The sequence below is a fragment of the Neodiprion lecontei genome, chromosome 6, assembly GCF_021901455.1.
Source record: "Neodiprion lecontei isolate iyNeoLeco1 chromosome 6, iyNeoLeco1.1, whole genome shotgun sequence".
Classification (NCBI taxonomy): domain Eukaryota; kingdom Metazoa; phylum Arthropoda; class Insecta; order Hymenoptera; family Diprionidae; genus Neodiprion; species Neodiprion lecontei.
In genome coordinates, this window is record NC_060265.1 from 24,088,562 (window position 1) to 24,116,011 (window position 27,450).

The 27,450-nt window shown below is 41.7% G+C and overlaps 5 protein-coding genes and 1 long non-coding RNA gene across 8 annotated transcripts in view; 3 read left to right on the forward strand and 3 right to left on the reverse strand.

The window, feature by feature from the left end:
- Positions 1 to 103: 103 nt before the first annotated feature.
- LOC107222988 (40S ribosomal protein S6) lies at positions 104 to 2,571 on the reverse strand. The gene is made up of 5 exons (XM_015662546.2): positions 2,422 to 2,571; positions 1,692 to 1,896; positions 1,475 to 1,620; positions 645 to 845; positions 104 to 357 (listed from the first exon to the last, which is right to left on the reverse strand). Exons 1-5 carry the CDS (start codon positions 2,425 to 2,427, stop codon positions 157 to 159), a joined length of 759 nt encoding a protein of 252 aa, XP_015518032.1. The 5' UTR covers positions 2,428 to 2,571; the 3' UTR covers positions 104 to 156.
- LOC107222992 (importin-11) lies at positions 2,563 to 8,747 on the forward strand. 2 transcript variants are annotated; one of them, XM_015662549.2, is made up of 18 exons: positions 2,563 to 2,741; positions 3,593 to 3,724; positions 3,924 to 4,024; positions 4,114 to 4,227; positions 4,400 to 4,806; positions 4,882 to 5,145; positions 5,233 to 5,388; positions 5,483 to 5,523; positions 5,670 to 5,852; positions 6,025 to 6,136; positions 6,223 to 6,443; positions 6,542 to 6,706; positions 6,795 to 6,987; positions 7,234 to 7,471; positions 7,536 to 7,632; positions 7,697 to 7,959; positions 8,187 to 8,328; positions 8,472 to 8,747. In XM_015662549.2, the coding sequence occupies exons 2-18, from the start codon at positions 3,602 to 3,604 to the stop codon at positions 8,580 to 8,582; spliced, it is 2,931 nt and encodes a 976-aa protein (XP_015518035.1). In that variant the 5' UTR covers positions 2,563 to 2,741; positions 3,593 to 3,601; the 3' UTR covers positions 8,583 to 8,747. The 2 variants fall into 2 exon arrangements, with proteins under 2 accessions (XP_015518035.1, XP_046599547.1); XM_046743591.1 differs by having other exon boundaries at positions 2,571 to 2,676.
- Positions 8,748 to 9,485: 738 nt separating this feature from the next.
- On the forward strand, positions 9,486 to 12,117 carry LOC124295109. The gene is made up of 6 exons (XR_006905012.1): positions 9,486 to 9,814; positions 10,243 to 10,364; positions 10,498 to 10,619; positions 10,781 to 10,879; positions 11,141 to 11,225; positions 11,381 to 12,117. It is a non-coding gene; the product is annotated as an uncharacterized LOC124295109 (long non-coding RNA).
- Positions 12,118 to 12,148: 31 nt separating this feature from the next.
- Positions 12,149 to 27,450, forward strand: part of LOC107221613 — a 200,643-nt gene continuing 185,341 nt past the window's right edge. Inside the window, exons 1-3 of one of the 2 annotated variants that reach the window (XM_046743620.1) lie at positions 12,149 to 13,260; positions 13,336 to 13,533; positions 14,446 to 14,553. The gene's annotated coding sequence lies outside the window, so the exon portion shown is untranslated. Of the gene's footprint in view, positions 13,261 to 13,335; positions 13,534 to 14,445; positions 14,554 to 27,330; positions 27,350 to 27,450 lie in introns of those variants that run through there. The other variant, XM_046743628.1, reaches the window with a different exon arrangement.
- LOC107222984 (spindle and kinetochore-associated protein 1-like) lies at positions 15,778 to 18,032 on the reverse strand. Its single transcript, XM_046744075.1, has 2 exons — positions 17,987 to 18,032; positions 15,778 to 16,169 (listed from the first exon to the last, which is right to left on the reverse strand). The coding sequence occupies exons 1-2, from the start codon at positions 18,030 to 18,032 to the stop codon at positions 15,778 to 15,780; spliced, it is 438 nt and encodes a 145-aa protein (XP_046600031.1).
- LOC124295112 lies at positions 25,671 to 27,303 on the reverse strand. Its single transcript, XM_046743641.1, has 3 exons — positions 27,121 to 27,303; positions 26,051 to 26,338; positions 25,671 to 25,774 (listed from the first exon to the last, which is right to left on the reverse strand). Exons 1-3 carry the CDS (start codon positions 27,190 to 27,192, stop codon positions 25,676 to 25,678), a joined length of 459 nt encoding a protein of 152 aa, XP_046599597.1. The 5' UTR covers positions 27,193 to 27,303; the 3' UTR covers positions 25,671 to 25,675.

Here is a 27,450-nt window from a genome sequence, read left to right on the forward strand (position 1 = left end):
ACTATAATAGCGAAAAATATTAGTTAGATCCATTGATCAGAACTACCACACATCATGATTAATAAACTTAAATTACAATTTGAGGTAGAAATAAGATGAGGTGTTATTTTTTAAAACTGCTTTTATTGTTTACAATGTGTAAATTCATTAGTCAGTTCATTTTTGAGTGGTAGTTGGTGCCGACTGATTAGATGACTTTGAATCGCGCATAGAAGCACTGCGGCGACGCTTCAGCTCTTCCTGGCGTTTAGCCTTAGCCTCTTTTTGCCGCTGGGCCAGGAGCTTGGCGTATTCAGCAGCTTGCTCTTTGCGAGCTAGGCAACGTCTCTTCTTCAATGCCAGCCTATGCCTCTTCCTCTGTAAATAGAATTCAACTTATATATATGTAATATATAGTATAGAAAATTTTAAAAAATAATCCATATTTTAAATAATCTCATTTCACTGACTAGAATGGAAATGTATCATTCGTACACTGAGAAATATGCAACTTTTACACGCAAATTCTCAAATCATAAAATGATCATTTGATTTTCCACGCACATGAACGTTTCTAAGATATGTTGGTTCACTTAGACACTGCCTGAGCATGGCTAGTAGTTTTGGAATTTCATAGATCTAAGTGCAAAGGTGATATGTCGTACCTGAAGCGTAAGTGGGGTGATCAAACGCTGAATCTTCGGTGCCTTATGACGCTCCTTCTTACCTTCCTTGCGCACCGGCCGTTTGACTACAAATTGACGTACGTCATCATCCTTAGTCAGGTTAAACAGCTTGCGGATTTTGCTTGCACGCTTAGGCCCAAGACGACGAGGTACATTCTTGTCAGTCAATCCCGGAATTTCCTAATTATAAAAAAAAAACTCTTGAAATTGAATAAACAACGCATGAAAGTAATTTATTGGCTAAACCTGATCTAATTCATGAATAATTGTAATCGATTGTATTCAAATACAAGTAAAAAGGTATTTTGTGTCATTTGTACACTAAGATAGAGTGCAAAGATTATACACAATTTCTCAAATCTATAAATGACCATTTCATTTTCCACGCACATGAACGCCCCCAATAGAATTTGTAATAATTGGACACTGCCTGAGCGTGGATTAGAGTTGCCACAAGATTGTACAAAATAAAGAGATGTAAAGATTTTCAGATGTAAAATAATAAATTAATGTATATGAAAAAGTTGATTTGCAACATTGTAAAACATGAGTGAATAAAAATAAACATCAAGAATCATTATTATGATATCCACCAATTTGGAAAGGAAAAACCCTAACCAACTAAAAATCATATTTTGCCTCACTATACCAAACAGAAAATTACCTACATTAATGAATATTCTTAGATAATTTACTAAATTCTATTACTTGTTCCTAACCTGCAATAGAAATTAACTTAAACTGATTCAGGTGTTAGCTGATGCATAATGTTAATGACAATATATTGGATTTAGGAAAGCCATTTTTACCTGCTCGCCTTTTTTCACAATAACGAGTGCGAGAACTGAGAGATTGGCATCAACAATACAACCTCGCACTGATTTACGTTTACGCTCACCGTCACGACGCGGTCTGTAGCAAGAATGTCCTTTAGATAGAAGCAGACGTACACGACCTGCAAAAAAAGAAATAATTGCTAAATATTGTCAGAGCACTGGATTTACCAACAGTGGAATTATCATGTACCATTGGTCAGGACACCCTGCTTCATGGGGAAACCTTGCTTGTCGTTTCCACCAGCTACGCGTACAACGTATCCTTTCCATTCGTCACCTAGTGTGTCAGCTTCTACTTCAGCACCCATACGCTTCTCGTAGAAAACTCTGAGCTTGTGCTCATCCGTTATTTCGAGTAGTTTTTGGCATCCTGTTGCCGGAAACGACACGTTCAGCTAAAAAAAATTATCAAGTATATTGACCAATGAAAGTCGAATTGGTAAATTTACGATCAATATCGATCGCTGAATGGAACCCCCAATTGACGCGTTATTAAATTATGGCCTACAATGACTGCGATGTAGTGTCCAAAATTCAATATAAATAGGTATGTCATTTGGGGCTACATGGGGAATTGTTTATAGGTTAGATTCCGACTGACGGGTAATATATTTCGAAACGTGTATCAGTGACATTCGATTGCGTTTGTTACAAATACGTGTGACATGATATAATTTTGAGTGTTAAATTTATCATAGCGTAGTTTAATATAAGGAATAAATTGTGGTTTGGCCACAACGATATACAAGCCCCGTGTCCCGCACTAATCAACAAAATTTGCAAAAATGAACTTGTTTCGGTTAAATAAAGAAAGATAAGCCATATCTGCACAGAACTATTCCTTGTATATCGCCCTTCAATTAGCGCACTTTATTTTTCTGGAGTATTAAGGGATTCTTGAGATATTATTGGATTTCTACCTTCATGGTGACAAGAACTATGCCGCGCCACGAGCCATGTAGTAAGAAAGAACTCCGGTGAACACCGGCAGAGTGCGCTTACCGGAAGTTTCGAGGGTGGAGGCCACGTGACCTCCGACGGTCAAATCACAGTCGCCAACGGTGTAAAATAAAAGATCTTTGGCTTTGCCCAAAATCCTAAATGCCGACTTGCGTTGTGACATTCCGATTAATAGAGAACTTGAAGAGGAAATTTCTTATTTATTAAATTTGTATGTACGTAAATATCTATAATAGATGGAGTGTTTTGAACGTAATTCAATCAATTGCATCTGAGCAAGGTAATCGGGTACTTTTGTAACACGTTTTTTTCTCAACAAAATACTGTGTATAGGTTAGTTCCCGTGCCACCCAATCTTTACCGCACATCGAAATTACTCTGAATTTTGAAAAACAATCTAACTTACCAAATCCGCCTAAATTTCGGCAATAGATTACGATGAATCCCAGATGCTGATATTTATAAAACAATGTTATTCCACGAGCGGGGAATTAATTTTGTTCCAAACGCTTATGCATACATTTGTTTATGAATTATTCGATTTAAGCTTCTAGTCATGAGTGATTTAAAAGAATTTCGATGTAAAAATAGATCAAATTCTCAGTATTCTTTGTCTTCTTTATGAATCTGCATGATCGTACTTTTCCTTTAAATGGTAAGCCACTTTGATTTCATTTACAGAATTCGTATAATTCGTGAAAAAACGAAGATATAGTGTTGTTCGTTCGAATCATTAACTTGCACACGCAGTGTTCATGTCCGATGATTAATATATTCGATATCCTCTTGCACATTAATCTATATAACAAATAATATATATCTTAGTACTGCCACCAGCTGTTACAAGGAGTTACAAATATTTTTGCGAGTTATAATGTGCATGTCCAAAAATAACATTCATTACTTGCAAGCTGCAGTTTATTTATATAGTTACTTTCTCAGACAATAACCATCCTTAGACTTTTACAATAGTAAAAGTTGTAGGGTAAATATTATCTGATCACTAAACTTATATGAGCGGCAATATAATCTTGAATTATTCATTGAGTATATGAATTTTAAAATCATTTTCTTCGGTAATTGCTTTTCTGTTTACATGCAAATCCTTAAGAATTCATTGTATTTTTTCAGAGCAACGATATGGATGCAGCAGTTGTGGATATTTTACATAAGGCTGGTAGCCAAGATCCAAATGTACTCAAGCTAGCTGAACAGACTCTGAAAGAATGGGAAACACAACGTGGATTTTACACAGCATTATTTGTAAGATTCTGAATCCTTTAACTATCTGAAAATTCTTCGAATCAGCTATAAATGATCTGCAGAGGCATGCTAAATCTATGAAAAATGTACATGTAAATTTTGAATTGCACATGTACACCAGTATCAAAAAATTTGAGGTACCTGCAAAGTAGCGCACTTAAAATTGTGCAGTATGATAAAATTTTGATTTCGTTTACAGAATGTTTTTTCGAATCATTCCTTGGACATTAATGTAAGGTGGATTGCTATATTGTATTTCAAGAATGGCGTTGACCGATACTGGAGAAGAAATGCGCCAAAGTGAGTATAGATTCTTGTTATTATAAGTAAACTTGGTGTTCCTCACTCACTTTTCATATATACATAATTAACATGATGTTTTTGAACAGTGAAATAGCGGCAGATGAAAAAGAGTTTCTTCGACAACATTTGATTGCTGACTTCAACGAGCCTGTTAATCAATTGGCTGTACAGCTGGCAGTTTTAATAGCGAAGATAGCTAGGTGAGCCTTGATTCATTTTGTTCATAACCAGTTCTACTAGTTTTCATATTCGAACGGCACTACAATGCATTACTTGCAAATATATGAGTATGGTTTTGGTTGTAACTGAATTTAGGCAGCACCAACACACAAAATCTATTTAGATTCTTATGAAATTCTTTTGATTCCATAGGTATGACTGTCCCAGAGAATGGAGCACATTGGTACCAACTCTTTTAGAAGGAGTAAGAGGAGAGAATCCATTGACGCAGCATAGAGCGTTGTTGACACTTCATCACGTTGTCAAAACTTTAGCATCCATAAGATTAGTTGCAGACCGAAGGTTGTTTCAGGAATTAACAGCGAACGTGTTTAATTTCATTTTAAATTTATGGAACACTTATACCGAATCATTTCTGGTATTAGCATCGAACTCAGCTAGTCCAAATCAAATTCAAGAGGCATTAGAAAAAGCTTTGCTTTTACTGAGAATCCTCAGAAAATTGGTTGTCAGTCCATTTAACAAACCGTCCGAATCTCAAGATGCTATGATGTTTCTAAAAGTTGTTTTTGATCGAGCACGGAATAGCTTGGAGTGTAGTAAGTATTCTGACTTACTTCTCGTAAATGCACAAATAGATTTCGATTTTACATTATTTAATATCTGATTTTTAGGGAAAACTTTAATTTCACGTGGAATACAATTGGATGTGTGCGATAAATTTATAATTCACCTCACTAAAGTTTTGATAGGAGTACTGGAAGTGCATCCATTCTCCTATGTCGAACTCATACCTACATCATTAGAGTTCTCTGTGTTTTATTGTTTCACTGAAACTGGCCAAGAATTGGCATTCGAAAGGTTTATCATACAGTGCTTGAACCTGATGAAAGGAATATTGCTATGCAGTGACTACAGACCTGCCAAAATTATACAAGGCATGTGGAAGTTGCTACTTTGTGCGTTTTATATTATAGACACTAGATATATCACTAATTAAAACCTGAAATTTCTCATTTCTTCAGAAACAAAAAACCCTCTTACTCTGAGGGCATATCAATTACGACAGGAATTTTTTACAGTCGAGACACTGACTGAAATTTGCTCAAGATTGGTCACACATTATTTCGTTTTAACTCCAGCTGATTTAGAGCAATGGGATTCTGATCCTGAAAACTTTGGTAATGTTGCAACACCAAGAATTTTAATTATTACTTAACATCTACCAGATTGCATTACTGAACTTACATTGCACTGCACTGAATTATTTTCTAGTTGTTGATGATGGCGGAGAGGCATGGAAATACAGTTTGAGGGTAAATAATTTTTTTAAATTTATAATACCCTATATAGCTTTTAGTTTTAATCGTTTATTGCATACACTAAGGCTTGAAATCTGAAAAGTGTACATAAGTAAACTTATTGATCATGTTTATGATTAAACAATATTAACTTATTACAGCCATGTACAGAATCAGTGTTCTTGGCTGTTTTCCATCAATTCAGGGATGTGCTTGCATCTGTATTAGTGGAACTAATGCAGAGCCACCATCAGCCTGTAGATCCTAATAATTTACATGCCATTCTTCTGAAAGATGCTGTTTATAATGCTGTTGGTCTTGCAGCATTTGACTTATATGATGAGGTAATTTACATTCGATTATTCTATCTATTGATGAGAATTTATAAATGAAAATCTTGTCCAAAAGTATGCTGACTTTTATGTCACTATTCACCGCGCATTGCATTATATTCGATTTTTTGGACTATCCTTCTAATGATTGATCGATTTGTTCTTTATTTCAATTCCATTTCAGGTGAACTTCGATCAGTGGTTTTCAACTACACTGAAACAAGAATTGAAAGTTGTAAGCAACAATTATAGGATAATTAGAAGACGCGTATGTTGGCTCATTGGGCAGTGGACCGGTGAGTGTGTCGGAAAAGGGCTTCAATATTTTCATTTACACTACTTGGCTAACTGATAATTTTATAATAAATAAATCAATTCCCAGGTGTCAAACTGAGTCCAGAACTGAGGCCTGAATTGTACAAATTGATGGTAGAATCGCTGAACCCTGAAGAAGATCTTGGAGTAAGATTAGCAGCAAGTGATGCCTTGAAATTGGCGATTGATGACTTCCAATTTCATACTGACGAATTTTCACCTTACCTAGAACCTGCATTTTCGTTACTGTTTGCTTTGCTTAAGGAGGTCCATGAGTGTGATACAAAAGTAAAAGGCTTTCAGCATATAATACTCATGCATCAAAATTTCAACAGGAAAGTTTAATGCAATCAACATTTTCGATCTAACGATGTTTCGATTTACAGATGCATGTTTTATATGTATTATCTTTCATGATCGAGAGAGTGGGCTGTGGGATAAGACCGCATGTAGGGGCGTTGAGTGCCTACATACCAGCTCTGTGGCAACAATCAGAGGAGCACAATATGCTCAGGTGTGCAATAGTATCCACCCTGGTACACCTCGAGAAGGTTGGTTTGTTAACAAGTCAGAAGTGTGAAATATGATTTAAAAAAAAGTTCATTTAGATATGTATTCCTATAATTAAACTGTTCCTAGGCTCTTGGATCTGAAAGCGTTGCATTGCAGCCAATGGTCGTGGGTGTAGTAGCGATGAGTTGCGACTTGACACAGGATGGCCACGTTTATTTACTGGAGGATGGACTAGAGCTCTGGTTGGCACTCCTGGAGAATGCCCCTGCATCTACACCTGCGATAATGGATCTCTTCAGAAATATGCCTGCCCTATTAGGTCGGTAATACCATCGTGAAATCAACAAGGTGTGCACGCCTAGCATAGAGAATGCGGCAGGTTGCGATACATCAATTGTTAACATTAAAGTGCAATGTCTAGCCATCAGTTTCTGTATTTTATACTTTACGCGGTACTTCAGACATTATATTACCGCAGTATGATTAGCGCGTTTATGTATGCGCGAAACCTCGTCTTCTATTTAAGAACAACAAAATTCAATGAATTTCGTATTTTTCTGTGTAGAAAGATCCGCGGAAAACCTAAGGCTATGCTTGTACATAGTACAGGCGTATGTATTACTGAGTCCTCAAGAATTTCTGGGTGATAGAGGAGCTGTGGTGGTAGCTACTTTGGGCTCAATTATAGGAGATTTACGATCGGAAGGAATAGTAATGGCAATGCGACTAGTCGAAACGTGTTTACGAGCTTTGTCACATCAGGGGGCACAACTCATCAAGCCGTTATTAACAAAAATATTCGAGTAAGTATTATAAACTATCATCTAAAAATCACTTTGCCAAATATTGATTTCAATTTCATTACAGGAGTGTCTACAAAGGCGAGGAATACCCAATGGTTATGTCAATGTATTTATCGATAGTTGCTCGCGTTTTGTTAGTATCCAGGGATATCTTTGTACAGGTAATGAATGAATTTCAGTTTTAAAAACTGACCAATCATTATATTTGTGCATATTATATTTCAGGTGATAGGAGAGTTATCTAGACAAGTAGGTGGCGGTGAATGGAGTGAAGAGGCAGTTCTTGGTAGAATGGTTTCAATCTGGGTAAACAGAATGCCTCTTGTCTCGCAATTAGAAAGACGTAAACTGCTGGCACTTGGTCTATGCTCGTTGCTTGGCGCTGACAGTCCACCCTGCGTTCTTCAACATTTTCCACGCATGGTATCAAATATTGTTGAAGCCTTGAACGATATTACAAAGATCGACGACATGGGCTGTCCCATCGAGTAGGCAGTTATTAATTATTCTATTCTTGCATGCCTCATTTTTCTCTATATTAAAATTCGATTTTATAAATGGCATATATTTTTCTATCTCAAAGACAGTCACCAGTTTTGGAAATGCGTACCTTAGTTTATACAACGATTAAATTATTTCTAGAATTAATCAACTAATTTTATGTACACTTTGAAAATATCCAAAGTATTATAACGGTTGTTTGACTTGACCTTAGCTCGCTGATGATCAGTGATCAGCCAAGTCCCTCGCAATACGAAGATGTAGATTATGAGACGGAACATGAACAACGAAGAAGAAGACTAGCATTTGGAGATCCGGTACACAGTGTCTCTTTGCAAGACACGCTTCAAGCTCAAGTAATTCTATTATATATACTCAAAAAAATGTTTTGTATTTCTCGATTTCTGTCCATGTATCATTTAACAATATATGATTTTCCATTGATTGACAATTTTCAATATTGCAGCAATCGTTAACAATGAATGTGATTGATTTTCAGCTAATCGCGCTTCGAAGATTTGTAGGAGAGAGTCAGTTCGATCAAATGATGCTCACTCTAAATTCTGATACTGACCAACAGCTCAAGGAGTACATATCACTCTCGAGTTGAGCAGCACTGACTAAGGTGTACGGTGAATTGACTTCAATCGGATGCTACATAACTTGTAAAAAGCTTGACGACGCATTATCGTAAAATGGCACTATTTTATTGTATGATATTCTTTGTTTTGCTGTACTATTAATAATGTTGATAATAAAAAAGACATATACGTCATTATTGGGGGTCCCGGTTATTCGAATAAATATTTCATCTATTCTTTTTGCAGTCAGAGAGGAGCCTGAGACGCTTCGCTCTCGTCTTTTATATTTCGGAACTAATGTTCGAGATGCCTGGACGGTAAATGCGTCAGAGTCAAAGGTCAGAGTAATTTAGCATCACAAAATCAGTGGATAATGCAGAGCATATTCACCATGGCAAAGTGCCACTGTAATGGCCACAACCAAAGAGTATGCCACAACGATCTTTATTCATTTATACAGGTATAAGTAACAGTAAGCAATACGGCAGTGTAGTTGCAGTCAACTACTAGTGGTGTACAGAAGCGTTACCGGCAAGATCCTATGTTCGTAACCGTAGTTCGTAGATCAAGAACAAGGCTTGCCAAGTTTTTTCACGTCACAAATTTATACGCATATATTCAAATCCACGCTTGACGCAAACTTCAGACTGCGTAGCTCACCGGCTCTTTCGGCTGGTGCGACTGGTCGAGACTTGCTTCCGAACGCCACGCGGCTTCATTCGATTTCGAGCTGTGAGAGTGAAACCACGCACGCTGCCAGTTTAGAATTTATATCGCGTTGTTTCGGCTGTGTCAAGTAATTCGATCAGTGTATTTTCCCAAGATACATCAGTTGATACACGAATGGTAGAAGTGGGAACAAGAAAAAAAAAAACGAGTTTAATCGAAATCAAAGCAGCCTGAAAACATTAGAGGTGAGTCTTTAACGTCCCGACAATGTTTTGTTTTGACGAACTCGTTTCTCTCCGTGTGAAGTGCTGTTTCTTGTCTTTTTTATTTTCGCTCATTGCGTAGTTGTTATGCTAACATGATTCCCTATTGTTTTGCGAGTGACGAAAGGCTATTATAGTAAATACGTCGTAGATAGTGATTAAATAATTCACAGACTCGAAGCGGTGATAGTACGGATCGTGCGAGATGGTAATACTATTCTATTGTGTTGAGTTGAAAAAAATGTCACGGAAGTCGATTGAATTGGAAGATATCTCAAAGGGTTGATAAAACAGACCTTGCCAGTTGGCATCTCAGGCCTAACAATAAGGTTCGCACACTCTTTCCCCCATATACACGTCTGTAAAATGCAATTGTAACCATTTATTTATTTCTTAAAAATTTCGAATCAGCAATTTTATTTTCATCCAAATTTCTTTTTGGGGATTGCTGATGTAAAGTTTAATTTCGTGGTATTCTAATATGTTATCTTATATCGAAACTAACATATTATGGTGTTGCTTACTCTGAAATTGTCAGTGTTGTGAATCTCCTTGTGGCTCGGGTCTTGTTTTAAGATTGTAATTTACATCTAACAATTACGTAGCGATCGTAAAATGCCAAAGTCAGTAAATTTTTAATGGGTAGTTATACCGCTTTATACATTTTTGAGAAATTGTAGTAAATCTTTAATGATGCGTAGAGCGATTTTGAAGCTATAATACTAAAAAGCTATTGTGGTACCTTACTTGATTACAGAAATAAACTGCAACAACATTGATAGGTGTTAATATTTATCTGGATTGACAGACTGTGCAAATAAATTTTGGAATACATTATGCGATAACTGAATACAATAATTTGTTGCAGAAGAATAACAGGTATGAAACATTTAACATGTTTTCCAAAAGTTGGCATGATATAATACATTAAAATCATGTATGTGTTGAATACTACATATATGAATTATTAAACTGAAATATAAATGAAACGTGGTTTTTTACCTGTTTACAGAAATGAACTCCAGCTATAGTGAACGAGGTTAGTGAATATCTGAGCAGAGTGACCCTAACAAATGATGGAAAAAAGAATGTATTAGTTGATCGGGTAACAGCGTTGTGGGAGAAAAGAAAGAGGTACACATTCTAGATCATTCTTGATTGTACTGTCATGATACTTTGGTATCAAGAAACTTGCCTTTTTCATAAAAGTGATAGTAAAATTTTGATGCTGCGTGTATCGATTTTGAGGATTAAATACTAATAAAATGTCATTATTTCTTATATCCTGATTACAGAAACAGCCTATCTTGCAGCACTTATCAATGATTTGAAGTAACTTGATCAATCGATCTCTGAGAATAAAGTGAAAACCGTACCAATCACCGCAGTAAAAGGTATGTGATTGATATAATTTTGAGTTACTATGGTGCCTTCAATCGTAGATGCTTTAAGTACTTAAGTTTGACTGATATAGAATTCTGCTCATCTTCTTGCTGCATTTATTTAATGCTTGTGCTTATTTGATAAGCCTCCTATTATTCAATTCCACAGTTCATTTATTAGTGTATAAAAACTCCTTAAAAATTATGAAAAAAAAATTTAGCTTGTTTACCTGACTATATTGTGTGAGTAATATTGTTATATTTTTATGATAGTTTGAAAAGTACGTCGTTTCACCATTCAAATGAGGCAAATGCAACGAGAACTACTACATTTGAAGTACGGAGCAACCTGGAGGAGGTAAGAATACTTATATTAATAATTGTTTGATAATTTATAGTCGCACAATTGAAACTGAATTTTCATCCTTGTGTAACATGCGGTGAAATGACAATCTGCAGTACACATGTTGGGACCATTTGCTAAATTAATTCCAATTTCCTTTTTTTCCTTAGAATTAAGCAGAGATATCCGGGTAACTTCTCCATTGCTCGGCAACGTTGGTGAGTTTGCATGTGTTTGGGCTACGGGTATTTTCCTGGTCTCCTCTGTCATGTGGCGTGACGGTAACGATTGTGATAAAAATCTTCGATTTCTTCGGTTATATGGATAGGTTCATTCGTGATCGCAACAGTGCTTGACTTCCAGTCGAATTTTTTGTTTGCAGATTACCTATTTTACCATAGATTACTTACAGTAACCATCACTTACTCGGCATTCGCGAAAACGAATTGTGTTTAGCTAATGATATGATAATCTACGTTTGAATTTACCCATGATGTCGTCTAAGTGGTGGATTCATCTGAGATTTGAACACATTCCAACGATTGTTGGAACCCTATTCGCGTGATTGTTATCAAATTGCACGTTACATCTTGAGCTATTTTCAATTTTTCAACAGCCAGCAAGTATCGATCGCTCGCAGGTTTAGTTCACCTAGAAAAATGCTAAATAGCATACACCATGTTTTGAATCCATTTTACGAAAGGTTGATGTACTGTTGGCTTGCCAGTATTCACCATAATAATACGCGCAATAATAGGGTAGGCCATCCATGTCTTCCTACCGACTGCGTGTACTATGAGCTAGACTCAGGTCAGCTAAGGTAGATATGGCACCTAGACTGCAGAATGTACACTCGACGATCACTTTATTGAAATCAGACAAAGTAAGTCACAGTGGCCACGGTGCAAATGAGGAAGAATGATGTGTGTTGGAAAAAATGAAAAATCGCATAGATCGAATATAGGTAACCGGGTAGGTAGGTGGTTTTCCAGGGATCCGTCGCGGGGCTTATGCATGCACGTATGAGTCTCTTATCAATATTTTCGTTGGGTGGTCGCGTTGGGAATCAGGCAAGGGTAGGAAGGTCACGATGTACCGCGATGTTACTAGATAACTTTTGTAATCCACAGCGTCAAACGATCACAGAGATCTTCCTTATAAGAAATTCGGTATTAGACTCTTCAAATCATTTGTATACTTTCAAATTTGAATATTGTTCAATTCCACATTTTTCGTTCCTACCCTGAAACCATTTTTCAGCCACTAGTCAATTCAATTATTTAGTCATCATGAATTTTTATTCAAGTCAATTGATCTCTGTAACCGTCTGAATGGGCAAAACGCATCTCTGGATCATCTATCGCGTTCCGTGGTACGCTAGATGGGGAGAGAGGCTGAGCTCGAAGACTTCGCGTCGAAGAGGATCGCCGACCGTCACGCCACACAATAATGCATGCTTTCCAATCTCCCTCCTGGATTGATTCGCATCTGTAAACAACAATTCGCATCGCAATGTGTCACATTCAAAATGGCGTAGCTGTGGATTGGGTTTTAACAGTTTTGCGACAATTCCTAGATATTTAAGGTTTTTTAGACAGATCAATGCGCCTTTTTGCACGTAGATTGATCATTATAATCGGACGCGCCTTTTGCGCGACGATTTTGCAAATAGTACGATATGCCGAAAATCGAAACACTTCTCGTGTGTTGTGCCTTCAGTTCTTCAGACGATTTTGTTTCGAATAACGGAGTTTTCAAGTCTGACGGCGCCTTTTGCGCGTCAACTTGATACCTCACGGTTCTGAGAGAAAGTGCGCCATTTGCAGGCCGGCGCTCAACGCGTGGAATTGAGGAACACGGAGGGAATAGTGATAGTGAAGAATCTTGTAAGTATTTATGAAATACATCTAAATTATTCAAGAATATATAATGCTTTGTTGATGGATATCATGTTCTGTTTCAGGACAAAGAACTAATTGTTTTTACAAATACACTGCAAAATACAGAATGTTTAGTGAAACATAAACATACTTCTCCAAAAAAAAAAATTGTGAGCATATAAAGTTTGTTCATCATTTGTTCATGCTGTAATAAGATCATTCATTAATATGTATAATTTTTTCAGTCTTAACCACTATGGTGGCACTTTGTGATAACAAATCTGCTGTATCATCCACTGCTTTTGCAACGCTGAACACGATAGAGTACCAGTCGGTTTCTGACCTGCATTTACCGTCCAGGATATCAAAAAAAATTTATTTCGGTTAGAGGACGCTACCAAATGAAGGTCACGTCAAATGGGAGTCTGCGCCTCATAGAGCCCGTACGTATCAACTGTAGCCAATATCGCAGACAGTGTCGGTACATGTAAAGAGACTGCCGACTATGAATTGCACATGGGCAATTAGCAGCTGGTAAAATAGACTATAACTTATATGGTACAAAAATCATCTTCCTGTTCTTGAGCAGAGACCTCAGGTTCCAGAGGAATCTATTCTACTGAGTTCAGTCAACGCCCAGAGTAAAGTCCTTCGGAGCCTACATAATCTTTCTGCAAAAGATTATCCTACATACGGCAGTCCGATAAATTGGTATAGAGTGCGGTCCTACAGATGACATTCAACTTTTTCAATTTTTCTTACAGAAAAACGAAATTAGATGCCATAGTTCTATGCACACGAATTCAACACTGAATCAATTTCACAGAACGCAGTCCTACGCAAATTTAACGCATAAAATGGACCGGATCTTATACAGAACATAGATATTATGTCTACGTTCATATTGTTCACAGATTCTGTGTTAATGTTCTTCAGAATCGGTCCATTTCACGGTTAATTTTTGTAGAACTGCACTGTGTAGAATCGATTCGATGTTGACTTTATGTTATATAGAACTGTAGTGAATGAAATTATTTTTTTGTAGAAAAGATTGTGTTCAGTGATTCAGGTCAAAAGTTTTTCGTAGAAACGTACTCTGTATGATTTCCATTCTGTAGGTTTGTCGTATGTAGGATAAAATTTGCGTAGAAAAAATGTTGTAAGATATTCTCCGTAGGACATTTACTCCGTTGAATAGATTTCTAGATAGAACCAGTTTATTACTTTCTTGTCACGCTGTTCCAAATTAAATAATGGAAGACAAACCACTGCTGATGAATTTTCGAATTGAAATCCACATAGTTTGATATTTGAGTATTTTTAGAGATCCTACAAAGTTTGGACGCTTGTTTCAGGTTGAGGGAACTCTTCAGAAACTAACAATGATCGAAAAATGTAAGAATCAACTCAAGGGCATTTGAACAATCTGTCGAACCCCTAGAAATTAATCCAACATTCCCGAGGTAAGTCAATTCGCCTACATTTTTCAAGTGAATTAGTAAACAGTGAATAAACATCTATCGTGAGCAGAGTGATCATGTTTCAATAATTTTTGTTGCTGCAACAATTACTCATTCAATTTTCCACGGTAAGAAATCGTTTGGATAGACAGAGGTTCATAGAAAAATTGTATCCCCTGTACGTTGTAAGGACGGCTGTGTCGGCATCGACTGCAGGTGCTCGGTCGGGTCATGTGGGTGATTTTCGTCTCCCGCAGAGTTGTCCCACACTCCTACCTCCTCCCGGGGGAGAGCAATCCTGGTTACTTTGCGCCAAACCACATTGGCAGCTCACCCATTAATCACTTCCCCGTTCCCCAGATTGGTAGGTGAGTTCATGGAGGGGGGATAGAAAGGCGGAAAAGAGCCTGTCTCGTAATTTTATTTCGTGGCTCCGCGCGAAACTCGACGAAAAAAGTTGTTTCCGCTACACTAAAATCCTTTCGCGCGGCATCGTATTGTTGGCGCTGTCCTACCGACTTCTGCGACAGATTTCAAGGCACCTTCGCCTCGGATGCTTAAGTGGTGTTACCAAAGTCCCCGGTCTCATGCTCATTCTTTTATACCCTCCAGTACCCGCAGTTTCTCTCCCTCGCCCGGCTAATGAGACGTTGAATAATTGTTACCTTTCCAGAGTCTGTAATTAACGGTATACGTATAGAATTTTGGACGTCATTCACCCCTGTCTCCACGCCCACATAGTTTATAGGCACACTGTACCATACGTTAGTTAGTTAATCATTATTCGGGCTAATTGCGATCGTGTAATAATTAATTTTCCCGATAGACGCGAGAATTAGCGATTTTTTCAGACGAGAGGACCTACTTATTTGGAAAATGATATCTCAATTGATATGAATAAAAGTAATCGGAAAGCCAAAGAACTATTAGGTTAATCGCGTGAGACGCGGGCAACACTGAAAAATGTTCTGAAAACTCAGCAGCGCCAGATTGGCGGGCCGCGAATCTTGCGTCGCGAAAATCGCGGACCCAGTTTGGAAGCCTGACTGAATTTATAAAATCCAATTAATATTAAATTACATCATCAGTTGATTCAAATAATATCACATGTATTGCGTATGCAGATATGGACACCGGCGCATAAAGAACCGAGATTTCCAAATAATGCCATGTTTTCATGTGGTACTAGTTAAAAGTTTTTGGTATATCTCACTTTTTACAGCTATTCTATGTTGTTATGATGGTGTATTGGGCAGTCTTGGCACCTTTGGGATTGCACAATCGTTTACAGTGGCGCAAAACAGTTGAAAGATTCAGCTTCGTTTTATCCAGTTTCATCGTGGTATGGTTTTGGTAATCTTTCGCCGTGAAGTAGTTAACTAGTTCTCCGGTATCAACACTCTCCTGTATCTTGTAGTGCATGTACAAGTTGAATTCACCTTTCTTCTTTGCACCGTTCTTACCCAGAGCCGACAGGCTATACTTTGCTTTCAGCACATCGTTGATTGTCGATGAGAAGCGGTTGATGGTGTCGAGAGACTGGCGGCCGATCATGTACTTTGGTATAAGTTCGAACTCTTTCGTAGAAATCGGTCTCAGTTTTGGGAATATTAAACACTCTACGCCAAGAATGTCTCATCAGTCCAACCGGGAACATTCATTTGCGTCCTATGATGATCTCAACCTCGTACAGACGGTCTTCTTTATCATCAGTCATCATTCAACATCATTTTTCAGGCTTCCAGGTTCCGAACTCGGTCCACGATTCTCGCGACGCACGATTTGCGGCCCGCCGATCTGCCAATCTGGCGTCGCTGAGTTTGCAGAACAATTTCCGCGATTTTCGCGACGCAAGATTCGCGGCCCGCCAATCTGCCGATCTGGCGTCGCTGAGTTTGCAGAACAATTTCCGCGATTTTCGCGACGCAAGATTCGCGGCCCGCCAATCTGCCAATCTGGCGTCGCTGAGTTTGCAGAAGAATTTCCGCGATTTTCGCGACGCAAGATTCGCGGCCCGCCAATCTGCCAATCTGGCGTCGCTGAGTTTGCAGAACAACTTCCGCGATTTTCGCGACGCAAGATTCGCGGCCCGCCAATCCGCCAATCTGGCGTCGCTGAGTTTGCAGAACAACTTCCGCGATTTTCGCGACGCAAGATTCGCGGCCCGCCAATCCGCCAATCTGGCGTCGCTGAGTTTGCAGAACAACTTCCGCGATTTTCGCGACGCAAGATTCGCGGCCCGCCAATCCGCCAATCTGGCGTCGCTGAGTTTGCAGAACAATTTCCGCGATTTTCGCGACGCAAGATTCGCGGCCCGCCAATCCGCCAATCTGGCGTCGCTGAGTTTGCAGAACAATTTCCGCGATTTTCGCGACGCAAGATTCGCGGCCCGCCAATCTGCCAATCTGGCGTCGCTGAGTTTGCAGAACAACTTCCGCGATTTTCGCGACGCAAGATTCGCGGCCCGCCAATCTGCCGATCTGGCGTCGCTGAGTTTGCAGAACAATTTCCGCGATTTTCGCGACGCAAGATTCGCGGCCCGCCAATCTGCCGATCTGGCGTCGCTGAGTTTGCAGAACAATTTCCACGATTTTCGCGACGCAAGATTCGCGGCCCGCCAATCTGCCAATCTGGCGTCGCTGAGTTTGCAGAACAATTTCCGCGATTGATAGATTGGCGGGCCGCGAATCTTGCGTCGCGAAAATCGCGGAAATTGTTCTGCAAACTCAGCGACGCCAGATTGGCAGATTGGCGGGCCGCGAATCTTGCGTCGCGAAAATCGCGGGAATTGTTCTGCAAACTCAGCGACGCCAGATTGGCAGATTGGCGGGCCGCGAATCTCACGTTGCGAAAATCGCGGACCCAGTTCGGGACCTAGAAGCCTGGAAAATAATGTTGAAAGATGACTGATAATGAAGAGAACCGTCTGTACGAGGTTGAGATCATCATACGAAGAAAATAAATATTTACGGTTGGACTGATGAGACATTCTTGGCGTAGTGTATACCGCCGGATTAGAATGAGGGAATACTCTTCTGTTCGCGCCACTTTATTATTATTATATTAGTTTTGTAAATTTATCATAGCAATACTTTAGTTTCGTTATATTTGTATGTTGCACCTATTTACCACGTATAAGGTGACTAAAGAGTCACAACAGTAGATTTACTTTCTTATTCCACATGACGAGTAGTTCAACGTTAGAGTAATTCAAATTACGTACTTATTGCCCACGTCAGAAATTCGTGAGCCGGTACTCGAATCGGCAGTTACGTACGTTCGCTTGGCCGGTGAGGGCGCAGCGCAAGTTAGTTAGTCTCGAGCGCTCGAATAGGTAGGACGCGTTAGGTTTTCCTTAGACACGCGTGTCGATTATTTTGTCTCGCGTAGTTTTAAGATTTATCCGTTTAACACGGTCGGGGGAGACGTGGTTCACCCTCCGGTTGGGCCGGGGGTGTCGCGTCTCCCTGGGCGAGCGTCATTGCTTCAGCGTTGGTTCCCGAGACGTCGGGACCGCTGTTTGCACGGCATTGGGCCACCTTGACGCTCCCCACTCCCTGCTTCCACGAGTGCGTGGAAGTTGCGGAGCACGGTTTCTCATGGAGACTTAGATAAGTTGGCTTAAGATTATTGAATGATCATTCAATCTGGTTGACAAGGAACGCACCAGCGGCTGTATTATCCTGTTTTATGATGATCTGATTGGCAGTTAATAAACACTGGTCTTGCTTCGGCTTTTCCCTCTGCATCGTGAGGGTTTTTATGCCGAAGCAAGCGTCTTGTCTTTCCCGCGAAATTGTGTTATTTATTTATTTACCCTCTCACTCACTCATCCCATTCCGATTGAAGTTAGAGAAGAACTCTGGTCAAACGACCAAAACATGGTGCCCCGGGTGAGGAGTGAGTGATTGGGTTTTTCTTGTTCGTCAAGTTCGTGTTAACTTGTCACCTGGTACTGGCTGGTGCGTCTTGTGTATGTCTTGTACGTGTGTAAGCCGAGGCGAGGCTTAGGGATTAGGATTAGCGTGGCACAAAGGCCTTCACGCGACACTCACTAACAAGCGAGGTATTGTAATACGTGGTCGTATTGTCATCGTGTATGCCCATTACCTTTGCTTTCCTCGCTCAGTTGCGTTTGGTTCTTCGACTGTGATACACGTTCGTTTGGACCTCTCGAGTTATAACAGTTTTCAATCAAACTTCATCGCGACATGGCTCCAGTAGCCTTACAGAAGCTTACTGCATTGCAGCGGGCTCGTGAAGGCGAAATAGAAGGCTTGCGGCAGAGGTTAACAAGCAAACCGCGAGATACGCTTACGAAACGAGTCGTTCAATCGCGACTTGACGCTCTAAATGAAATTTGGACAGAGGTTCGTAAGGCTCACGCTGAGATCATCGTTCGAGAAAACGCGCACGCCGACCCGTACGTCACCGATAATTGGTTCGGGCGAATTCAGGGTGTATACGAGAACGCCCTTGACGAGTTTTTGGCGCTTCTGACTTCCGCGGAAAAGGTGGAAACAGAGGCCGTCACTAGACCCGCGGCGGCAAGCACCTCTGGAATTACCGGAACGGGTGTCGCGAAACTCCCTCGCATTCCTCTTCCAACCTTTTCGGGAAAGTATGAGGATTGGGCAAGTTTTTGCGACCTTTTCACTACGTTGGTGCATGACGTAGCTTCTCTATCTGACGCAACCAAGCTGCAGTATTTGAAGCTTTGCTTGACCGGTAGTGCCGCGGACCTAATAAAGGACGTCGCTACGACCAGTGCGAATTACATCAGCACATGGCAGGCGTTAAAGACTCGATATCACAACCCTCGATTAATAATGAATAAACATTTGGCTTCGTTCATGCGGATCCCGCACTTGAAAAACGAGTCCGCTTTCGAGCTCCGTTTCTTCGTCGACGAAGCTCAGCGAATAGTTCGTGCGTTAGCGAATTTAAAATTACCAGTGGAGCATTGGGACGTCTGGCTTGTCTTTGAGAGATTATAGAAATAACAAAAGTATATTATTTACGAGATTATACATAAGACCAAATATATTTAATTCTGGGAATCTAGCTTCACCAGTCCGACGTCAGCTTTTCTTTCTTTACAACAATCAAATATTAGAATAGCGGTTCACTAACCGTACGATCCCTACAGGGCGAAATTACAAAGGTCTGAGCAACTTATCTTTTCTAGATGCCTCGTCGATCGTTGGCTCTTTCTTTTAGACTCCGGGGACTCTCGGATGGTGATTTGGCGGAGAATTAATTTGTGGAATCTCCCGATGTTCGACTCGATCGGGATGGGCCGTCCGTATGCAGTCCACGTTACCCTCCCTTCCTCCTTCTCCGGTTATTATAACTTGGCACGCGTCTGGTCTCCTCAACGTCCCCGGAGAGAAAGAGGAAGAGATCTCGTGGTCCCCGAAAACCTTACCCCTTTCGCTGGCCGAGCGACAACCGCGAACGTCTCGGCTATTAACGCTACTCGGCGCCGCGTCACCGATCTCCTCTAGTTTGCCATCTTAGTGGCCTAATAAGGCCGCGAATATTTGAATTGGGCATCGGCACTTACATCTTCGTGCTCTCTGAACGCTTAGATTCGGAGTCGCGAAGGTTGTGGGAAGCGGAGCTGAGCCAGGGTGACCTCTCGGAGGGTACCAGCTCTCTTCGTTCACTCCCGAAATTCACGGACTTGATAAAGTTTTTGGAACGGAGAACTCAGGCCTTGACTATGATCGCGCTCGAGTGTCGAACGGAGAAGAGGTCGGCTTCAACACCTTCTGCGGGACCCCAAACCCGTAAGGTTTTCCACCACACTGGTGCTGCGGTCCTGCGGCAATCCTAAATTCGAATTCGAAACAGACGCGCTCGTCCTCCCAAAACTCACCTCGCGTCTCCCATCGGATAGATTTGGCGATCTAGATTTGGGACAATTTGAGGTCTTGCGCTGGTGGATCCGGACTTTTCGGTTTCCCAAGATGTAGACGTGATTTTGGGCGCTGATGTTTATGGCCAGTTGCTCCGTCCCGGCTTGAAACGGTTCCCTACCTCACAACTTGTCGCTCAAAGTACGGCTTTTGGTTGGGTGATTTCCGTTACGGTGCGGTCCGACAAACGGCGGGCGGACAGGGCTCACTCTTCCTTGCCAACACGGGCACTTCATTGCTTGGGTGAGCCGGATTTGGAGCGGGTCCTGCGGCGCTTTTGGTCTCTCGAGGAGATTGCTCCGAATTCGGGTGGATTGACGCCCGAGGACGAGATGGCTGAGCATTTGTTCGGGGAGGCTCACAGTCGCGACTCGCGAGGTCGGTGCGGGGTCCGGCTTCCTGTGGGACCGGAGCATCCTAGGGTGGCTAACGAGACTGGATCAATGGCGCTTAAATCTCTCTCTGGTATGCAACGTCGACTGTCGCGAGACGCTAGATTGGCTGAGGCATACGGTAGCTGCATGAGGGACTACGAACGCCTGGGACATATGACTCGAGTCCCGGCCTTAGAAATACGGTGCGAGGACGCGTGGTACCTTCCACATCACGCAGTGATTCAGGCTTCAGGTGACAAATGGAAACTTCGCGTTGTGTTTGATGCCTCTCGGACAACTCGCGAAGGGCACTGCCTGAATAACTTTTTGTGGTCAGGACCCCCCCTCCAGAGCGATCTGTCATTGATCCTCTCAAATTGGCGAAAATACCGTTTTGCGTTTATCGTGGACATGGTGAGGGTGTTCCGGCGGGCTCTGGTCGTGCGCGAGGACCGGGATCTGCAGAGGGGTGTGTGGGCGACGATCGCTGACGCCGGTCCTGTTGATTACCGTTTGAATGCTGTCGCGTGCGGGACGACTTGTGCCCCATATCTGGCCATCCGCACGCTTTCGCAGTTGGTTATTGATGAGGGGGTTGACTTTCCTCTCGGAGCGGTGGTGTAAATATTGGTTTCTAGGCAGTCACGGCGTAAGGGAGAAAATCGGTCGATTCGGAGTTGGACGCGAGTGGTCCTGGGTGCACATGGGGCGGCGTCTGGTTCCCTTCGGCGGGGATACTGGGTGTCCGTGAGTCCGAGCCGGGATTCCGGCGTCTGATTTGATTGGATTACATGGATCGGATTGATTATCACTTCGGGTTATCGGAATCTCAGAAAGAAATAATTGACAGTTTCAGTGGCTTGGATTCGAGTATTTTGAGGAATTGCGATCTAGTAGAACGACTGAATCCGACACGTGTGTTTTGTTAATTTTATTTTGCAGTTCAGGTTTGGGAAATCTCTCGAGGGTAATAAAAAACACGATGACTACAGATGTAATCGAAAACTCTTTGAATACTGGGTTATAGCACGTTGCTTACACGTCATCCGGAAGTACTCGACTAAACTCGGCTTCCGCCGCGGTGACTCTCACGCTCTCTCACTCTCCACACAATCTGTCAAACATGGCGTACACTCCCAGAGACCTGCGCACGCAGGCGCGGGAGATTCGAGTACGAGAACACTCACTCAACAGTGTGTGCGCCAGATTGTAAAGCGTCATGAATCAGAGAATAAATAAAAGTGTATTTGAACGAGACTAGAAGTAGCCTCTAGGAAGAATGATCAAACTCCACCCGGTTACGGATGGCCTTGTAAGGGTGGTCACGATTGAAACCGCAACTACCACTCTACGGCGGCCCATCTTTCGTCTATGCCGGCTGCACCTCGAAGATGGCGGCAAAGGGCGTAGGGCAATGTCGGAGGCCTGAGGATTCGTCTGTTGGACGAAGGCGGGCGGGATGTTCGCGCCACTTTATTATTATTATATTAGTTTTGTAAATTTATCATAGCAATACTTTAGTTTCGTTATATTTGTATGTTGCACCTATTTACCACGTATAAGGTGACTAAAGAGTCACAACAGTAGATTTACTTTCTTATTCCACATGACGAGTAGTTCAACGTTAGAGTAATTCAAATTACGTACTTATTGCCCACGTCAGAAATTCGTGAGCCGATACTCGAATCGGCAGTTACGTACGTTCGCTTGGCCGGTGAGGGCGCAGCGCAAGTTAGTTAGTCTCGAGCGCTCGAATAGGTAGGACGTGTTAGGTTCTCCTTAGACACGCGCGTCGATTATTTCGTCTCGCGTAGTTTTAAGATTTATCCGTTTAACACGGTCGGGGGAGACGTGGTTCACCCTCCGGTTGGGCCGGGGGTGTCGCGTCTCCCTGGGCGAGCGTCATTGCTTCAGCGTTGGTTCCCGAGACGTCGGGACCGCTGTTTGCACGGCATTGGGCTACCTTGACGCTCCCCACTCCCTGCTTCCACGAGTGCGTGGAAGTTGCGGAGCACGGTTTCTCATGGAGACTTAGATAAGTTGGCTTAAGGGACAACACCACTGTGACCCCCTGTTTTTGTTGCCGTTTTTCAAGAATTTTTTTTTGTGGGAAAAAAAAGAGATATTTCCAAAATTTTTTTTTTGTTTTGTTCGTTGTTTATTAAAGATACATAACAAATTTTTTTAAAATTTTCACGCCCTATGGTGGCGCTGGGGAAGCTCCCGCGTCAGGTGCCGTTGCTTCTGCAGTGATTCGCGGCACGCAGCAGAACTGTCTTCAAAGTCGATCTGAAAAAAAATACCGAGTGTTTTCGTTAATAATATGATATTTTGAAGAGAAGTACATAGGGATTTGAAAAAATATTGATTTTTTGAAGCTGTCACAGTGGTGTTGTCCCTTAAGATCATTGAATGATCATTCAATCTGGTTGACAAGGAACGCACCAGCGGCTGTATTATCCTGTTTTATGATGATCTGATTGGCAGTTAATAAACACTGGTCTTGCTTCGGCTTTTCCCTCTGCATCGTGAGGGTTTTTATGCCGAAGCAAGCGTCTTGTCTTTCCCGTGAAATTGTGTTATTTATTTATTTACCCTCTCACTCACTCATCCCATTCCGATTGAAGTTAGAGAAGAACTCTGGTCAAACGACCAAAACAAAATAAATAAATAAGTGTATAAATGAATGAGTAAATAAATAAATATATAATAAATAAATAAATAAATGAATAAATAAATAAGTAAAAAAATAAATGAATAAATAAATGAATAAATGAATGAATAAATAAGTGTATAAATGAATAAACAAATGAACAAGTAAAAAAAAAAATGAATGAGTAAATGAATACATAAATAAATAAATAAGTAAAAAAATAAATGAATAAGTAAATGAATAAATAAATAAATAAATAAATGAATACGTAAAAAAAAAAAATGAATAAGTAAATGACTACATAAATAAATAAATGAATAAATAAATTAACGAAGAAATAAATGAATTGTTCATTTTCCGTATTTACGTACGTTTCCCCTTTTTCTTATTTTTATTGTCACATTCTCGTCGCCTTCTGCTAAGACGGTGAGGTAATTATTGTTGGGCGACCTGTGGACGACCGCGACCCTACCCGGGGCGAAGGGTTCTTCCCTATTTTGGTATTCCACACGGTCGTCCACATTGTACGCCTCCACCCAAGCACCGCGTTTTCGTTTTTTAACGCCGCTCGGCCCGGCTACCCCCACCCCCCCCCCGCTGCCTCCATCTCCCCTGCTGCCACCCCCCCCTTCGCAACCGCCCCCGCCACCTCAACTCGCCCCTCCGCGGCGACTTCCCTCCCCTGGTCCACTCTCGCGCCCACCTCCTCCTCCGCCTCCTCTGCCGCCGACTCCTCCTGGAGGTCTTCACCAATGACGGCCCGTAGAAGAAGGGTCTCTCGCTTTGTTACCTCTCTCTCCTGATTCGCGACCGCCACCTCCCGGTCGCGGAGGGTTTCCGAAATCGTCTGGATCACGGCGACACTTTTATGGATCAGCGCATCCGAATGGTGATCCACAGAATTCTCCCGTCTTCTGATTATCTCTCGCACTTTTCTTGTTCTGTCAGGATAATTGAACGAATGTATATTGTATTCAATGCGCTGGTAACATTTTGAAGTTAGGTAATGTTATACCATGTTCTAACGAAGAAATAAATGAATTGTTCATTTTCCGTATTTACGTACGTTTCCCCTTTTTCTTATTTTTATTGTCACATTCTCGTCGCCTTCTGCTAAGACGGTGAGGTAATTATTGTTGGGCGACCTGTGGACGACCGCGACCCTACCCGGGGCGAAGGGTTCTTCCCTATTTTGGTATTCCACACGGTCGTCCACATTGTACGCCTCCACCCAAGCACCGCGTTTTCGTTTTTTAACGCCGCTCGGCCCGGCTACCCCCACCCCCCCCCGCTGCCTCCATCTCCCCTGGCGCCACCCCCCCCTTCGCAACCGCCCCCGCCACCTCAACTCGCCCCTCCGCGGCGACTTCCCTCCCCTGGTCCACTCTCGCGCCCACCTCCTCCTCCGCCTCCTCTGCCGCCGACTCCTCCTGGAGGTCTTCACCAATGACGGCCCATAGAAGAAGGGTCTCTCGCTTTGTTACCTCTCTCTCCTGATTCGCGACCGCCACCTCCCGGTCGCGGAGGGTTTCCGAAATCGTCTGGATCACGGCGACACTTTTATGGATCAGCGCATCCGAATGGTGATCCACAGAATTCTCCCGTCTTCTGATTATCTCTCACACTTTTCTTGTTCTGTCAGGATAATTGAACGAATGTATATTGTATTCAATGCGCTGGAAACATTTTGAAGTTAGGTAATGTTATACCATGTTCTACGACGTATTTTCTGTAATTTCGAACAGATCTTCAAGTTTAACCACCTAATTTCTCAGGCTCTCCGAGTACTTTCAGATAATCAAAGTGAAATTTCGATATGACGAAAAATGTGAAAGTTTTGAGTCTCAGTATGGTCCTCCCTCAAACATTAAAATTGTACTTCGTGTTCTTCTTTCAATTGCACGATACAGTCGTAACTTTTATTCGGACCGACATCATTTACCTAATATCATTTGCTGCTGCCTAACATTGACCCCGGCTGCCTGTTCCAACTGTTCCGTAGTCGGTGATATACGCCGTATAAGAATGATCAATAAATTCCTACTCACACACAATGGCGGAGATATTCTTTTACTGCCTCGCTGTCTTCGGCAGTAAAATTCAGACGTTCGACGTCCCGCGCCGCCTTCTCGTAGTCAGCGGCGGCCCAGAGCGCCAGGTAGGCCTCCGAACGACGGTCACTCTGCAGACGCGCCGCAAATAAACGATTCGCCAATCGCTCTGCCTTCTGCAAAGTGACCGTCATCAGGCGATCCCGCGGCAAAACATTTTGTATTCTAAAGACAGAAAAACCAAGATTGGATCAATCTCGATACCTTTCCATTCCTCTGATAGTCTAATCAATCTAGCCCAAAAATTAGGCTGACTTGTAAATAATTCCCCTGCGGATGAGAGATATGTCAATCGACTCAGAAAATTGTCACGAATAACATATGAAAATGTATCTCTACAGAATTTCCGGGTACGTCATTAAATTCATTGAAAAGTATCAATTAATTGTGAGTTGGCGCTGTCAGTCGATTTCCGAACACGTTCCATGTATCAGTGCTTACCGTATGTGGTAAACGGCGAGGGCCGCCGCTTCGTTTTGTAGATACGTCGCCGTCGCCAAAAATTGGCGGAAACCGCCGGCGGAAATAAAAAAGTCGTGAAGGGTCTCGACCGTCAGCGACCCGTGACGGCCGGTGTGTTTCAACACTCTTTTTACAATGTATCGTAGTGTGTCGGCGTCCATCTTTGGCTTCTCGTCGATGTTTTGTCGGACCCACTCTTTCAATAGGACAAGTTGCGGGTATTTTCTTTCGAAATGACGTTTGTCCAAAATGAGTGCCGACATCCTTCTGAAAATATTCACTAATTAGCAAGCCAATTACCTACTAGTGGGCTATAAATTTTGATGAAAATTCATGATAAATGAACTTTTCTAAACAAGTTTCAATCGATTCTATAATGGAGAAAAATATTTCAGACCAAGGTTAACCTATTAGAACACTGTTTAGAGAGAAGGCAAAAAGATATGGATCATCGACGTGGGATCCGCGAATTAGTGATGAGAACGAGCGTGAATGAAACGAAAGTGATGTTGAGATGGAGAGAGATGATGATTAATGGTAACCGAGAATTTTATTGGTTTTGATGCGGCGATACAGACCGTATCGCAAGAGAACGTTACAGAGAGTGAAGATTTTACAGAGCGAGAGAACACATAGATTATACACATACATGATTTCGAGATAGTAGACAATACATGAGATACAGCTGATGGGTTTTGAGTCGCGACACGGGCAAGCGGCGAGATTTGACGCAGAGACGGCAAGTAAACATTGCACGCGAGTGTGCGTACATGTGCGAGGACGATTTTGAGTGTCGCGAGACACACATTTAACTATTCGATACCTTGCCGAAACAAACACGATAAACTGCTTTGTCATCGGTGAAAATTTCGTGTTCTGTTAACGTATTATTTGATTCGCTAGACATTATTATAATTGTTTTCAACTTCTCTGGATCTTGAAGAACTACCCAAATTAGTATTCAATATTGATCTGATTATAGTGAAACTACTTTTTATCTCGAGACTCTAAGAATACACTTATTTCTCACCCAAATTCAAACTACTTACTTGAAAATATTTTTGAGTTGCTGCCTTATGAATTCGACAACACGAAGTGAAGGATCTACTCCCTGCCCCCATCCGTTGATGTCACGCCGGAAGTCAGATCGCGGCGATCACAGTGGATAATGCATGAACGATAGTAGATAAGCAAGGGGGGTTCTGGATAGAAACACCTTCTTTACCGACCAAGCCGACCAGTCCGCCTGTTACGTCACCGGCTGATGTGCCCACGGCGGTCATTTTGAAAATAGCGGTCATTTCGACGGCAGCCATTTTTGATTTTTTTGATGGCGGCCATTTTGATTTTTTCGATAGCGGCAATTTTGATTTTGTGAT

Coding starts and splice junctions, on each gene's coding strand:
- LOC107222984 (XM_046744075.1), bottom strand. CDS start 18,032: ATGACGCTCGCCCAGGGAGACGCGACACCCCCGGCCCAACCGGAGG. Junction 16,170..17,986: donor ACCCCCGGCCCAACCGGAGG/GTGAACCACGTC, acceptor TTCTTGGCGTAG/AGTGTTTAATATTCCCAAAA.
- LOC107222992 (XM_015662549.2), top strand. CDS start 3,602: ATGGATGCAGCAGTTGTGGATATTTTACATAAGGCTGGTAGCCAAGAT. Junction 4,807..4,881: donor ACGGAATAGCTTGGAGTGTA/GTAAGTATTCTG, acceptor TCTGATTTTTAG/GGAAAACTTTAATTTCACGT. Junction 7,633..7,696: donor CCAGGGATATCTTTGTACAG/GTAATGAATGAA, acceptor ATTATATTTCAG/GTGATAGGAGAGTTATCTAG.
- LOC124295112 (XM_046743641.1), bottom strand. CDS start 27,192: ATGGGGGCAGGGAGTAGATCCTTCACTTCGTGTTGTCGAATTCATAAG. Junction 26,339..27,120: donor CAACTCAAAAATATTTTCAA/GTAAGTAGTTTG, acceptor GAATATTTTCAG/AAGGATGTCGGCACTCATTT. Junction 25,775..26,050: donor CTCGCCGTTTACCACATACG/GTAAGCACTGAT, acceptor TTCTGTCTTTAG/AATACAAAATGTTTTGCCGC.
- LOC107222988 (XM_015662546.2), bottom strand. Junction 846..1,474: donor TTGTGAAAAAAGGCGAGCAG/GTAAAAATGGCT, acceptor TTTTATAATTAG/GAAATTCCGGGATTGACTGA. Junction 358..644: donor TCACCCCACTTACGCTTCAG/GTACGACATATC, acceptor TTCTATTTACAG/AGGAAGAGGCATAGGCTGGC.